The 12,698-nt window shown below is 54.3% G+C and overlaps 4 protein-coding genes across 4 annotated transcripts; 3 read left to right on the top strand and 1 right to left on the bottom strand.

Annotated features, from left to right (window-relative positions):
* Positions 1-3,422: 3,422 nt before the first annotated feature.
* Positions 3,423-5,305, top strand: NGA_2110300 (dead box atp-dependent rna; the record flags this gene model as incomplete). The annotated part of the gene is made up of 1 exon (XM_005855839.1): positions 3,423-5,305. A coding segment is annotated over exon 1 (1,718 nt), but the record flags the coding sequence as incomplete, so codon positions are not given.
* Positions 5,288-6,717, top strand: NGA_2021500 (putative atp-dependent rna helicase ddx31; the record flags this gene model as incomplete). The annotated part of the gene is made up of 1 exon (XM_005855834.1): positions 5,288-6,717. A coding segment is annotated over one exon (1,246 nt), but the record flags the coding sequence as incomplete, so codon positions are not given.
* A 616-nt stretch (positions 6,718-7,333) lies between these two features.
* Positions 7,334-9,840, top strand: ABCG2 (ATP-binding cassette, subfamily G, member 2; the record flags this gene model as incomplete). Its single annotated transcript, XM_005855838.1, has 1 exon — positions 7,334-9,840. A coding segment is annotated over one exon (2,001 nt), but the record flags the coding sequence as incomplete, so codon positions are not given.
* Positions 9,841-9,910: 70 nt separating this feature from the next.
* NGA_2065400 (uncharacterized protein) lies at positions 9,911-10,495 on the bottom strand. Its single transcript, XM_005855835.1, has one exon. The coding sequence runs from the start codon at positions 10,240-10,242 to the stop codon at positions 9,940-9,942; it is 303 nt and encodes a 100-aa protein (XP_005855897.1). The 5' UTR covers positions 10,243-10,495; the 3' UTR covers positions 9,911-9,939.
* Positions 10,496-12,698: the final 2,203 nt, after the last annotated feature.

Raw genomic sequence — 12,698 nt, 5'->3', positions numbered from 1 at the left:
GGGGATATAATGGTGTGAAGAAGATGCGAACATGTGCACAGACGTTGGCGGATGAAATCAGTAAAAGGGCCATCAACGTGACGATGTAAGATTGGTTATTGATCACAGGGGCGCCTCAGACAGGAAGCAACATACAGCCACACAAGGCAATGATGTCAAGGTGTGGTTTTTGATAAAGGAAAAAAATGTATGATAGTTTTAAAAAAAGACGCAATCCGCTTTTTTGAAAAAAATGTTTGGTTTTTCGTTGTTTACTTTTGCCTCAATTTAAGGCAGCTTGCTTCCCTTGGGAATGGCGAGACGCATACATCTTCAAAATTGCCCGTGAGCGTTGTAACTCCCGACACAACGATAGCTTACGTTTGTGTGCCCGAGTGTCGCGGAAGTACTTTTGAAAAGAGAGGTTTTCAGTGCGTTTCAAATCTTCGTTCAGAGATTGTCTCGAATGCGTACTTTCTCCCCAAAATTGCGACTTGTAATCCCTCCCTTCTCCCTCACTTGCCCCTACATTGCCGTATCGCTCAATGAAGTAAAGCCTGGTGCGCTGCCCTCGCTTTTCTCTCGCAGCTCGACGTATCATGGCATGCAACGGGTTAAGCCGCGGCAGTTGAGTAAACATTCCCCCGAAGCCGAGCTTCAAGAAGTCCCAGTGATCATCCATCGCCACCTCTTTCTCCAAACCTTTGCCAGCTTTGTTAAAATAATCGCGAACTCTAAATGACGAGGACGACCATGGCGTGGCAGTCTGCGTCGAGGCTGCCGCGGCCGTTGCTGCCGTGATCGCTTCTGTTGCTGCCCTCCGCACTCCCGCGTGAAAATGATGAACTTTGAGAAGCGACAATTCCCAGGCACCCGAAGCCAGCGGATTGCTCATTTCCGGCTCTACGGCATCAGGCCGATACACGCCCATCGCAACCCGGTCGGTCTCTCCGTCGAGCATTTGTTCCAGGCCCGGGTAGCGAGTCGGTAGCTCCTTGACGATCCCCAGCACGACCTGTGACTCCTGCGGGGAGGTGAGTTGCAAAGCGAGGCCCAGAAGGCGCTTGTAAAAGGCAGCAACACGCGCCAGTGAAAATTCTCGCCGTTCCAAGAGGGCTTTCCGTAGGCACGTAACAAGCAGCGGGAAGATGGTGACGCCCGAACGGGCATCAGTCCTCTTCTCGTCCTGGTGGCTGTCGGCGGCAAGGCCCATCCCGACGCGGCCCAACAGCTGGTACAAAAAAGTCAAGAAGGCTTTATCGTCGACCCTGAGCTCTCGACCCGGACCTTGCAACGTGCGTAGGGCCGTGAGTACCGCGTGCAGGCTCGCTCCCAGGGGCAAATTTCGGGTCGGATCCAGCATGTCTTTCAACACCTCCAAGACGTCCACCACGGTGTCCAAATTTATGAGATGGGCTACGCGACTCAACCCCTCCAGCGCTGCGGGCAGCAAGGTCGGCTTCCTGGCCTGTTTCAGCACGCGAAAGTACAAAATTGTAACCTCCTGCAAGGACTCGGACTGGCACCGTGCCCGCAATTCCGGGTCTGCGCGCGCCTCCGCCTCCCTCAACCCCGTTCGCACTTCACTCTCTCCGTCCTCCTCCTCCTCCTCCAGCTGCTGGCTCTTCCGCTTCGTTGCATGCACGCGCGCCTTTCGTAGCACTTCCACGGCCTCGTCTTCCTTCACCACCAGTTTAAGCGCATGCAGGGCCCGCAGCATGTCTTCCGGCGCCTGCAACCGTCGATGTTGCATCTCCTTACATATCAACTTAGTCGCGGACAGAGACACGTCTCCCTGCTGGTCGCGTTCCAAAAGGCGCCGCACCGCCGCCCCTGCCATCGTCCGGGTAGGAGGATCGGGCCCCATGCCGAGGCGGATGACGGCGGTCAGCACGCTCGTCGTGAAGTTGAAGTGAGACAGCGCCGTCAAAAGCTCGCACAGACACTTGGCTGCCACGCTCCGACGGACCTCCCTCCCCGCTGGGGACACCTGGGGCTTTCCAGAGGGCGACGCGCGGCCTGCGTGACTCGTCCGCTCCAAATACTTGAGGTAGGCTTGGTAGCTGGCAAGCAAGACCCGCTCGTACTCCTGCGTGCGCTTGACTTCCTTCGACGCCTTCACCTGCAACTCTTTCTCCGTGGGCAGGCGGATCCGGTAGGCGGGGGCCAGGTCTCTGAAGACCGCCACCAGTGAGGCCATTGCCCAGACTTGGACTTGCTTGTCCTGATCCTCCAGAGCGCCGAGCAAAGCCCCCATTCGGCTGCCCCTGCCCCTCCATCCGCCCCCGGCGGACCGGCCTAAGAGCCCTCCCTCGGGGTTTTCCCAGATGGCCTCGCACAAGGTGGCAATCTCTGTTTTTTTCAACTCTAGTCGGGCACGTCGCATCGCTCGGACATCCCCTCCGAAGGCCTCGACGGACAGACTTTCAGCCTCCGCTGCAATTTGTCCCGGCACTTCCCTGCTGCCACTACGATTTTTAGCTTCTCGTCCGTTTTTCGGTCTACTGTCACCCAAGACTTCTGGGTCCGAGGTTTCGGAATGCAGTGCAACGTTCACGTCATCTTCGACATCATCCTCCTCCTCCTCCTCCTCCTCCTCCTCCTCCTCCTCCTCCTCCTCCTCCTCCTCCTCCTCCCCTCCTCCTCCTTTTTCTCCTCCCCTTGTTCCACTTCTCCCCCTCTGTTATCTTTTTTTTCCTTACTCTTTCTTGCAGAAACAACAATATTTACTTTCTGCGTGTCTTCGACTATTTCCTCCACCTCCTCTAGACGGAAGTGAAGCTTGCCATCGATTGTCTTGGTGGGTAGTCGCTCTTTCACCACCCTGTGCCCAATGCCGCGCGCCGTATTCCATCCTAATGTCGATGCTTTACGCCGCATGGACTTCTGTTCTATGGGCACCTCAACGCCGCCATTGTTGTCCTCAGGGGCGGTATGCGCTCGCTTGCTTTTTCCGGCCGACCCCGCGGGGGTGGGACTCCGAGGATCAGCGTCAAGAAAGCTAGCAGCAAAACTAGAGTGCTCCTCAACGAACGCACGATCTTCCTCGTGTATTTCCATGGTGTCATCTTCGTCATTCTCAATCGGGAGCTGCTCAGGCATGGGAGTGGCACTTCCGGGGCCACCGGGTCTAGGCCCCTTCCGCCTCACTAGACTGCTTTTTTTCGCGGGCACTGCACGTCCCAATCGCCCCTGGTCACGCGATGCTGCTTTTGTCTTCATTGTACAGCTGTGGACGGTGCAAGGGGTGGGAAAGCGCGGGATGAGGCGGGCATAAAGTATCATGTGGAGTTGGCTTTACGGGGAGGTGGCCTGAGTAGTCCAGCCTGAGGCTGAACGGCCCACAGGCACAGGAAGCTTTCCTCCCGAGGGATTACCGCCCGATTTTCGACCACTCTCCTGACCCCATACCCTTCTTTGACCAATCGACGTGTCAATCATGTAGTCATTGACAGGAAGAAGTTCTTCCCAGCCTCGGCAAGCTCATGTTTTCGGGTTAAGGCGGCCGACGTACTCTACAATATCATTTGCAAGACCTCTCCGGACACGTCCCCACCGCATCCACACTACCACCAAAGTCCACGCGTTTCCCGAAAAAGCTGTAACACATGGAGTTAAATATCGTTGAGATACCGAAGCTCAATGCTACTCGTAGCCAAAACGGAGAAAAGCCTCTCCGCTTCGTAAAGCGGCATCGTTTTAAGGCCAAGCGCGAGCGCCAGGGGGATACTAAAGTGGGTCTGGGCAGCTTGCGCATCAAAGAAGCTCCGTTGGTTGGTCCCGAGCCCACAGCATCAGGCCAAAAACCACGTAGCGTGAAGATAAACAAGCCGCAAGACTTGTCGTCTACAGCTTTGGTTCTTGGCAAGAAACGAAAACTAAGGGGAGACCTGCTGTCCGAGCAGCAGGAACACGAGGTGGACGGTCCCCTCAAGCGGCGGACAATCTCCCACTCGACGCACCCAACATCTCGCACAGACGTCCCGGTGGGTGAAGGTCATGAAGGCAAGGGAATGAAGAGTAGGCTTACAGATTCGGTCTCTACGCCTGTTGCCCCGGGACGTGCACCGTCCTCGGATTCCTTGGTGAGGGTCTCCGAGAGCGAGGAAGGCAAGCGGACTGCGCACTGTCGTCTTGGAAGTGTGTCAACGACATCGATGCCGAGGCCGTCAAAACCCTCAAAAGATGAAGATGACAAGACTGCCCCAACCAAAACGCGCCCGCCTACGAAGGCCAGCACCAGTCGCGAGGCGACCGATCCCTCTTCACGCGAATCGAGTACGGCCATCGACCTGGGACCTGGGGGTTCAAGATGTGGTTCGCCATTCACACCACTGTGCACAGGATATAGTCGTAAAAACCCTGCACCTGCCTCAGCTGCCCGCCTGGATGAGTTCCACATCAAACCCTCCGAGCTCGACATGGTCACTGCCGCAGTGCCTACCGGCAGAGATAAAGAAGGCGCTACAGCTTCTACCTCCGACCCAACGTCTGCCAGGAAGAGAAAAATAAGCAAACACATCTTCACAGCCACTCCCTTCTCTGGCCTTGGCCTGCACGAGCACCTAATCCGCGTCTTGGAGGCCCCTCGAGAGCACCACGGCTTGGGACTGCGTGTGGCCACCCGCGTCCAAAGCGCTGCTCTCCCCGCACTGCTTCAATCCGCCCGCCCCAATGCCCTGATCTGCTCTGAAACGGGGTCTGGTAAAACCCTTGCCTACCTGCTTCCTATCCTGCAGCACTTGCAGGCGCTACAGCCACGGCCTTCGAGGGCGGAGGGGACGCGTGCCATCATTGTGGCGCCGACCCGGGAGCTCAGTCACCAGATATACGACGTCTTGTCTCTTCTCGTCCGAGCTTTCATTTGGATCGTTCCAGGGCTGGTGAGTGGTGGAGAGAAGCGCAAATCGGAGAAAGCGCGCCTGCGGAAAGGCGTGACGGTCCTGGTGGGGACACCCGGGCGGTTGTTGGACCACCTGCAGAACAGTCAAGCCTTTCGGCACGAGGCCACGGAGTGGCTGGTGCTGGACGAGGTCGACCGGTTGCTGGATTTGGGATTCGAAGCGCAGGTTCGTGAAATTGTGGAAAAGTTGCGGACGGGCCGAGAGGGGGGAAGCAGTGGGCGAGAGGAAGCCAGGGCTAGAGTACAGGTGCTAGCCGCCTCCGCCACCCTGACGGCCGCCTTGGACAAGTTTGGGTGCGAGCTATTGGGTCAGCATGTGCGGATCGATGCCAAGACTGGAACGGTGGTAGATGTCGATGTCGCCGCGACTCCCGGAGGGGGGCAAATGGGGGCGACAGACGGAGAGGGAGGGGGCCAAGACGGGAGGCCGATAGGTGGGAAAGATGATGCTGTGGAAGGGAGGAAGGGTGAAAATTTACCAGGAGACGCCACGCCTAACGCCACTAGCAGTGAGATGAGCGATCATTTCACGACACCCGTTCAGCTGATACAGCAGTACATGGTTGTCACTTGCAAGCTTCGCCTGCCTGCCCTCATATCCTTCTTGCGTGTGCATGCCAAATCCCATAAAACTGTCATTTTCTGCTCGACCTGTGACTCTGTCGACTTCCACTACGCCCTTTTCGAGACCAGGCTAGAGGGAAACGAAAGAGGGGCGGATAAAAGCGGCAAATCCTCACATACGCTGTCGTCGGAGGACGCGGCGGAACAGCCATTGCTGGGCTCGGATATGCCCGTCTACAGGTTGCACGGCAATATTCCCCAAGCTGCGCGCTTGCTCGCATTCAAAACCTTCCGACAGGCACCCCGCGGAGTCCTGTTCTGTACTGACGTGGCGGCTCGAGGTTTGGACTTACCTGCGGTCGATTGGATCGTGCAGTACGATCCTCCCACAGAGACAGCGGAGTACGTGCACCGGGTGGGCCGGACGGCGCGGCGAGGTCGTCAAGGACATTCGATTCTCTTCCTCTTACCTTCTGAGCAGGGTTACTTAAACGTACTTAAAAATCGCGGAATCACTCTCACGCCCTTGTCATTGCAGCAGACGCTGTTTGAGGCCACGCCCGCGCGTTTTAAGGGACGCTTTCGGGCGCCTGAGGAGGTCTTCTGCCTGGATATCCAGCAGCAATTGGAGAGAGCTGTCGCCACGGCGAAGGAGGAGAGAGGTATGAATGAGAGGAAAGGAAATGCTTCCTCGCCTTTGCTCGCGCTCGGACGCAAGGCGTTCGGCTCTTTTGTTCGGGCCTACGCCACTCACCCGGCTGACTTGAAGCCAATCTTTGCGGTTCGTGCTCTACATCTTGGCCATGTTGCTAAAAGTTTTGCACTAAAGGAGCCTCCTACCGCATTGAAAGTGGGCAAGGAAGTGATGAAAATTTCCAGCCAAAGGCAAAGCGTAAGTGAGCATGACCAAAATGGGAAGAGTAAGCATGGTGGTGACGACTTGCGAGACACTGACAGCGAGACAGTCAGAAAGATGGCGACCAAAAATACGCAAAAAGCTTTTCAGTCACCTCGTAAGCGATCAACAGGTAGCAAGCGCAGGAGTCGCACAGCCTTCAGCTCTGTTAGTGAGTTTAGTGCGGGATAATATCTCTATAGTGAAACGCCGAAGTCAGACGGCTCTGTTGCTACACAGTTAGCACCATTTTCCAAGCCGAAAACATAAATGGGAATCAATACACAGAGTGTAAGTAATGACATCAAAGTACAGTAGAAGAAGTTCGATCTCACTTTTTTAGACAACACGTCAATGTTGTCACCTTGCAGCCGGGAGGTTAGCCTCACCGACCGTTACGCCTTATGGGGTGGTACGTGGTCCGTCACTGACAGTGCGAGGCACTAAAATTTTAGATCCCAAAAAATGTCGCCGGAGGTTTCTAAGAGTCCTATTTATTTGTAGCCTTGCATTTTTCTGCCAGCATGTTGACAACAGGATGCTCAACCCATGCCTTTAAATCATTTTTTGTGAACTTTACCGAGAATAAATGATTCTTCAACTGTGTCGCGTGCAAATTCTCCGAGGAGTCGTCAACGACTCGTAGACGACGTCTCGGGAAATATTGGATTCGATTCGTTCTGTCCTCCCCTGTACTGAAGCTGGGAACAATTTACAGAAGGAGTGTTTCAATATGCCGAGAGAAAACTAAACCTACACGTGGCAAGAAAGTAGGAAAGTGAGTTCTTGGCAATTACGCAACGATATTTTCCATTGATCCAATCAAAATGCATCACCCTATCATCGGCAAGATCCCACGATCAGACTTTTGAAAACCTGGAAGAGTGTCATAGCTTCGAGATGCACATTGATCTGTACAATTTACAAGTGTGTGTATGCATAATTTCGTGCCAATCTTGTGAAACGATGGTACCCGACATTTTATCAAATTTAGGCTGAGTCAAGAAGTCATGGCGTCGTCAAATTGTCCTGGGCCTGCGATCTCTCATGTTGTAAGGATCGGGGACCACGCTACAGAAAACCAAAATAGCCATTGTAGCGTTCGTAGTGGCCTTACTGAGAGCGGCGACGATCAAGCCAGAAATGACCACGGTAACGGTGTCGACTCCTTTACTCCTCTAAATCGGGAACCCAGCTACTGGAGCATCAGCGACATGACATTCACGCCTCATGTTGAGGAGGAAAGTAAGGCAGTTTTAAGTTGGAAGCACTTGACAGTTCGAAGCAAGCGATCACCCGAAAAGGCCTTGTTGAAAGATCTCTCGGGAAACATAACCGGAGGTTTCTGGAGCTTGATGGGCCCGAGCGGTAGTGGTAAATCCACGCTTGTCAACACCTTGGCATGTCGTTTGACACCTGGGATGTGGTTTGAAGGAGAGATTCGTCTGAATGGGCGCATGTACTGCCTGCATGATCTGAAGTGCATGTCAGGGTACGTAATGCAGGACGATCTCATGAATGGTGCTCTGACTGTATGGGAGACCTTGTTCTATGCAGGCGAGCTCCGGCTACCGCACGATATGACGGTGGAGCATCGGCGAGAAAGGGTCGAAGAGTCGATCGTTGAAATGGGTATTGGCCACGTTCGGGATGTTGTGGTGGGCGACTCATTGCATAAGGGTATCTCGGGTGGAGAACGTAAACGCCTGGCTGTGGCGATGGAATTAATAACACATCCGGTTCTTCTCTTTCTCGACGAGCCCACCAGTGGCCTGGATTCCGTCACGGCACTCTCTCTTTGTTCGAAGCTGAAGTCATTGGCCGCCTCGGGGCGTACGACCGTCATATGCACCATCCACCAGCCTCAATCCAAGCTCTTCGCGCTCTTCGACAACCTGATCCTCCTCAAGGCGGGAGAAATTGTGTATTTGGGGCCGGCCGGGAAAGCTGTGAGCTTTTTTGAAAAAGCGGGGTTCCCCTGTCCTCCCATGACCAATCCTGCCGACCACTTGATGGACGTCATCACACCCGAGCTTGGGGAGGATGCAGACATCGCCAAGGCAAAAGGAGATCGGCTCAAAAAGTACTTCACACCGAAGGTCGTTGACCTTCACGCGGGGTCGGACAGACCCGCCATGCCAATGCGACAGATGATCCCCTGGCCTAAGCAGTTCCACGTTCTCTTCCGCCGGTCCCTCCAAGAGCACAGGCGCAAATGGGTGCAAGTCGCTACTCAGATCCTTAATTCGATTCTTATGAGCATTTTGATAGGCTTTGTCTTCTACAGAATTGGCGACAGCCAGGCCTCGATAAGTGTGCGACAGGCGGTCTTGTTTTTCTGTGTGATCAACCAAGGCATCTTTGCTTCGCTCGAAACGATCAATTCTTTCCCCAGTGAACGTGCTCTGACCTTGCGGGAGCGGGCAGCGGGGACGTACAATGTCTCGGCTTACTTTCTCGCCAAGACGGCAACGGACACGCTTTTTCAGCTCCTCCCACCCGTGGTCTTCAGCGCCATCGTTTATCACCTCGTTGGCTTGCAGGACACTCCCGAGAAGTTTTGGGTCTTTACTGGCTTCATGATCCTCTGCCAGCTCAGCGCCACCTCTTTGGCGACGATGGTGTCGTGCGTAGCGCGAACGACGGACCTGAGTGTGGTCGTGTTGCCGCTCTTCATCGAGATCGGACGTCTCTTCGGCGGGTATTTCCTGCCTCCCGCCCAGCTTCCTTTGTACTTTTCCTGGCTATACGCCCTGTCCTACGTAAAATACACGTACGTGGGCATTGCTCAAAACGAGCTGAGTGGTTTAAAATTCACATGCTTACCGTCAGAGCTGGTCGACGCGGCCTGTCCCATCAGCAGCGGGAAGGAAGTCATCGAACGGCTGGGCCTGGACTTTATAACTCGAGATCAAGCGGCAGGCATCTTAATACTGCTCGTCGTCATCTGCCGTGTGGTTGCCTATTTGGGGTTGCGATTTATCAAGTGGTAGCCTTAGGAGGAAATACTCTTGAATGACTCAGGTTGCTCCACCGAACGAAAGAAAGCCTTCATCGTCGAATGCTGGCATAACATAAGGCACATGCTACAATATGGCCATGTCGTGCTCCTCCACTGGATGGGGCGGATAGAATACACGGGTCCTGGCCTCGCTGAAAAAGGCCTTTGGAAGTACGTGCTTGGTGCGGGAGAGGAGGCTTCGGCAGACTACCACCCTACATGAACAATGGTCGATTTAGGATAATTAATTGGAGAAAGAAGTGTAAACGTAAGGAAAACATGTCAGCCGGACGCATGATGGGCAAATGATTCGCGTGCTCCACCCTCTGGAATCTATTTCTAAGGAGGACAGAGATTTGCCTACATCGATCGGCTTTGCACACTGTATTTAGATATGGACAGAATTCAAAGAAAAAAGATTGAGATTGATTGCATGTCTAGAACATGTGATGTACCTGACCAGCAACAAACACGCGTACAGACAGGGCCGAAGGGAAAGCAATGATTTCTAGTATCAACTATTAAGCCCACAGGGAGACCAAAATGATGCGTAATGTAAAGTATGAAGCCTGAATTCTTTCCAATAATTTTCTTTTATCAAATTTCGCGCTTGTTGTGGTACATTGGATCACAGACTAGCTTGGACAAGGAAGCCGCTTGGATTCTCACGGTGTCAAGCTGAAGGGCGGCGTATTCCAAGGCAAAGGCGACTTTACTTGGGTCTGTCTCGTGTCTAGCTGCCTCAAACTCCTCTCGTAGCTTATCGCGAACAAATTTCTTCCGACGTATCGTAGGCATACCCCGGGAGGCTCTCCAGATCGCGCGATATAGCTGCAAGGCCTGTCCTCCTGATGCGATCGTGCTCAAGCGACGAAATGCGCTGAGGCCCCCGACATTCATGAAGTATTGATGTCAGTTCTTGTACACCTTTGCACTATAGCTATCCCTCAGTCGCAAGAAAAGTCTGCCGAAAAATTGACTAGCAAAAAGTCCCGAGAAGCAACTCGAGTGGATTACTTTTTCTTGACCTCCTACCCTTTTTCCAATGAAGGGTAGGCAGCTTCTTTACGTGCTTTAATGGGCTGCTGCTCGACAGGCTAGAGTGCTTTTGCAACACCTGCTTCCGGATCCGTGCAATCTACGCCTGCTATGTCAAGTAATGAAGTGAGGGTGGTGTTCGCATTGGGTAGTGCCTGAAATCGACACTGCCCCTCCTCGTGCTGTACGTTCGCCAAGAAATCGCCCGCCTTGCCCTGTTCCATGACAACTCACCACAATATTCATACACGTTACTCAGTTTCCCTCGATACAGCATGTCCACAAGCACGTTCGCGCAGTTGTGTGCGCGGTCGGAGGCATTTTTCTCTTCCGTTGTGTCATCACCCAAACTCATACCAGAAGCGGCGCGCGCGACCTCTGCTGCCACTCGCACGTCCCGTCCCTCCCCCGCTACAAGCAGTCCTTGCACGGTAGATGAGCGGAGGTATTTGTACGTGCTTCCGGTTCTCTTTTTTGAATACTTGGCGCTCAGTCTCAGCCGTGCCTTGTTGCCAGGCCTGATGAATTCCGCTTTTGGAAACTACACGTACCATGTCTTGGGCATAGTTGAGACGGCGAAAGGCATCCTGGCATTTATGGCATGCCCCTTGTTTGGGAAGCTCAGCGACGTCGTAGGACGACGGACTGGGCTTTTTATTACTGTACTAGGTACAACCCTGCCCATTTCTAGCTTGGCCCTGACGCAGAGCATGTGGATTTACGCTGTGGCTCAGGGCTTGTCAGGCGTCTTTGCTTCCACGTTCACTATCACGTTTGCCTACATCGCGGACCTGGTGCACAAGGAGCGACGATCGTCCGCGTACGGCCTAGCACTCGCCACCTTCGGGCTCTCGTATTGTCTTGGGCCCATCCTTGGGGGGTTCCTTGCCGAGCGGTTTTCTTACCGCGCTGTCTTCGCCGTCTCGGTGGCTCAGGTCGTCCTGGCGGTGGCGTACATTGTCTTGATCTTGCCGGAATCGCGCTCGACGGAGCAACAGCGGTGTCGACGGGGAATCCGTTTACTTGCCGCAGGGATGCCCCCCCCGGAAGATTACTTGCCCATGTCCTGGAGCCCTTTCTCCGTCTTGGAGGTCTTCTCGGGCGAGCCTCTCCTACGGAGCGTCAGCAAGATAGTCTTTCTGTACTACACAGGGGTGTGGGCCATCGTCTCCACCCTGATGGTGCACGTGCAGCGATCTTTCCACGCGGACGAGGTGACGCTCGGGGAGCTCATGTCCGCCTTCGGGGTCTGCACCATGCTCTCCGAGGGCGTCCTCGTGCGCCTGATGGTGCCCCACTTCGGGGAAAAAGGGGCCATGCAGATAGGCCTCGCGGCCTTCGCCTTGCAATGCACTTTTTTCAGCTTCGCCCGGCACATCCACGACGTCCTCTTTTCCCTCCTCTTCTCGACCTTGGCCAACCTTGTCTACCCTGCCGTCTCCTCGCTCGTCTCGCGCAGCGTGCCTCCCTCCAAACAGGGAGAGGCTCTGGGGGCCATGAATGGAATCCGGGCCCTGACCGAAGGCTTCGGCCCGCTCCTTTTCGGGTCCCTCATGTTCCTCTGCCAAGACACCAGAGCGCCTGGAGCGCCCTACTTGTTGGCAAGTGCGTGCAGTGTGGCGGCGTTGCTGCAAACGAACAAGCTCCCGAGCGAGGCTGAAATCTGGGAGTACGAGAAGAGGGTCTCCAAGCAAGCCGGGCTGCAGGAGGCTGTTGGACTCTTGTCGGAGGAAGGCCCATGTGAAGAGGAGGGGGAAGGCCCGAACGAGGAGGAGAAGGAAAGTGAGAGCGAGCAACAGAGCCCGGAGGGGCATCTTCCCAAGGACTTGACGAAAAAGTCAACGACGAAGCCGTCGGCCTCGACACTCCAGGCGTCCCAACTCGGCCAAAAACACGAGCCAAAACATGAGCTAAAGCAAGTTTGTTCTGTGTAGGGGCGGCCCTGAGGTAACATGACTGTAGAAATCTGGTGTAAAGAAAAGTATTGACCCTCGTTTCTAGTGACAACAGCCAAAGCTCGAAAGCGACAAAGAGTAGAGCTCATTCTCTGTCCATATGCTTGCAGTTTAATTTCATGGCGCAACTTCTGCTCGTCTGCGATCCACTTCTTGCAGTATTGCAAGGTATGTTCCAATTTCCACAGAGCGTTCTGAGGATGAGACACATGTGTCACCCTCTTTTGTTCTATGCTATCATGCGTGTGCTTCTGTTGAGCGTCTGCTGTACACGACATATTAAAAACAGGGCAACCATGCAAATTTCGATAATATAATATGCATATGAGTTGCTGGTAGAAGCTGCCATCTGCCCTGTCCAAT

Source organism: Nannochloropsis gaditana (assembly GCF_000240725.1).
Source record: "Nannochloropsis gaditana CCMP526 unplaced genomic scaffold scaffold088, whole genome shotgun sequence".
NCBI classification, from domain to species: domain Eukaryota; class Eustigmatophyceae; order Eustigmatales; family Monodopsidaceae; genus Microchloropsis; species Microchloropsis gaditana.
Note: the sequence above shows the minus strand (reverse complement) of the source record. Positions and strands in the feature narration are given on the sequence as shown.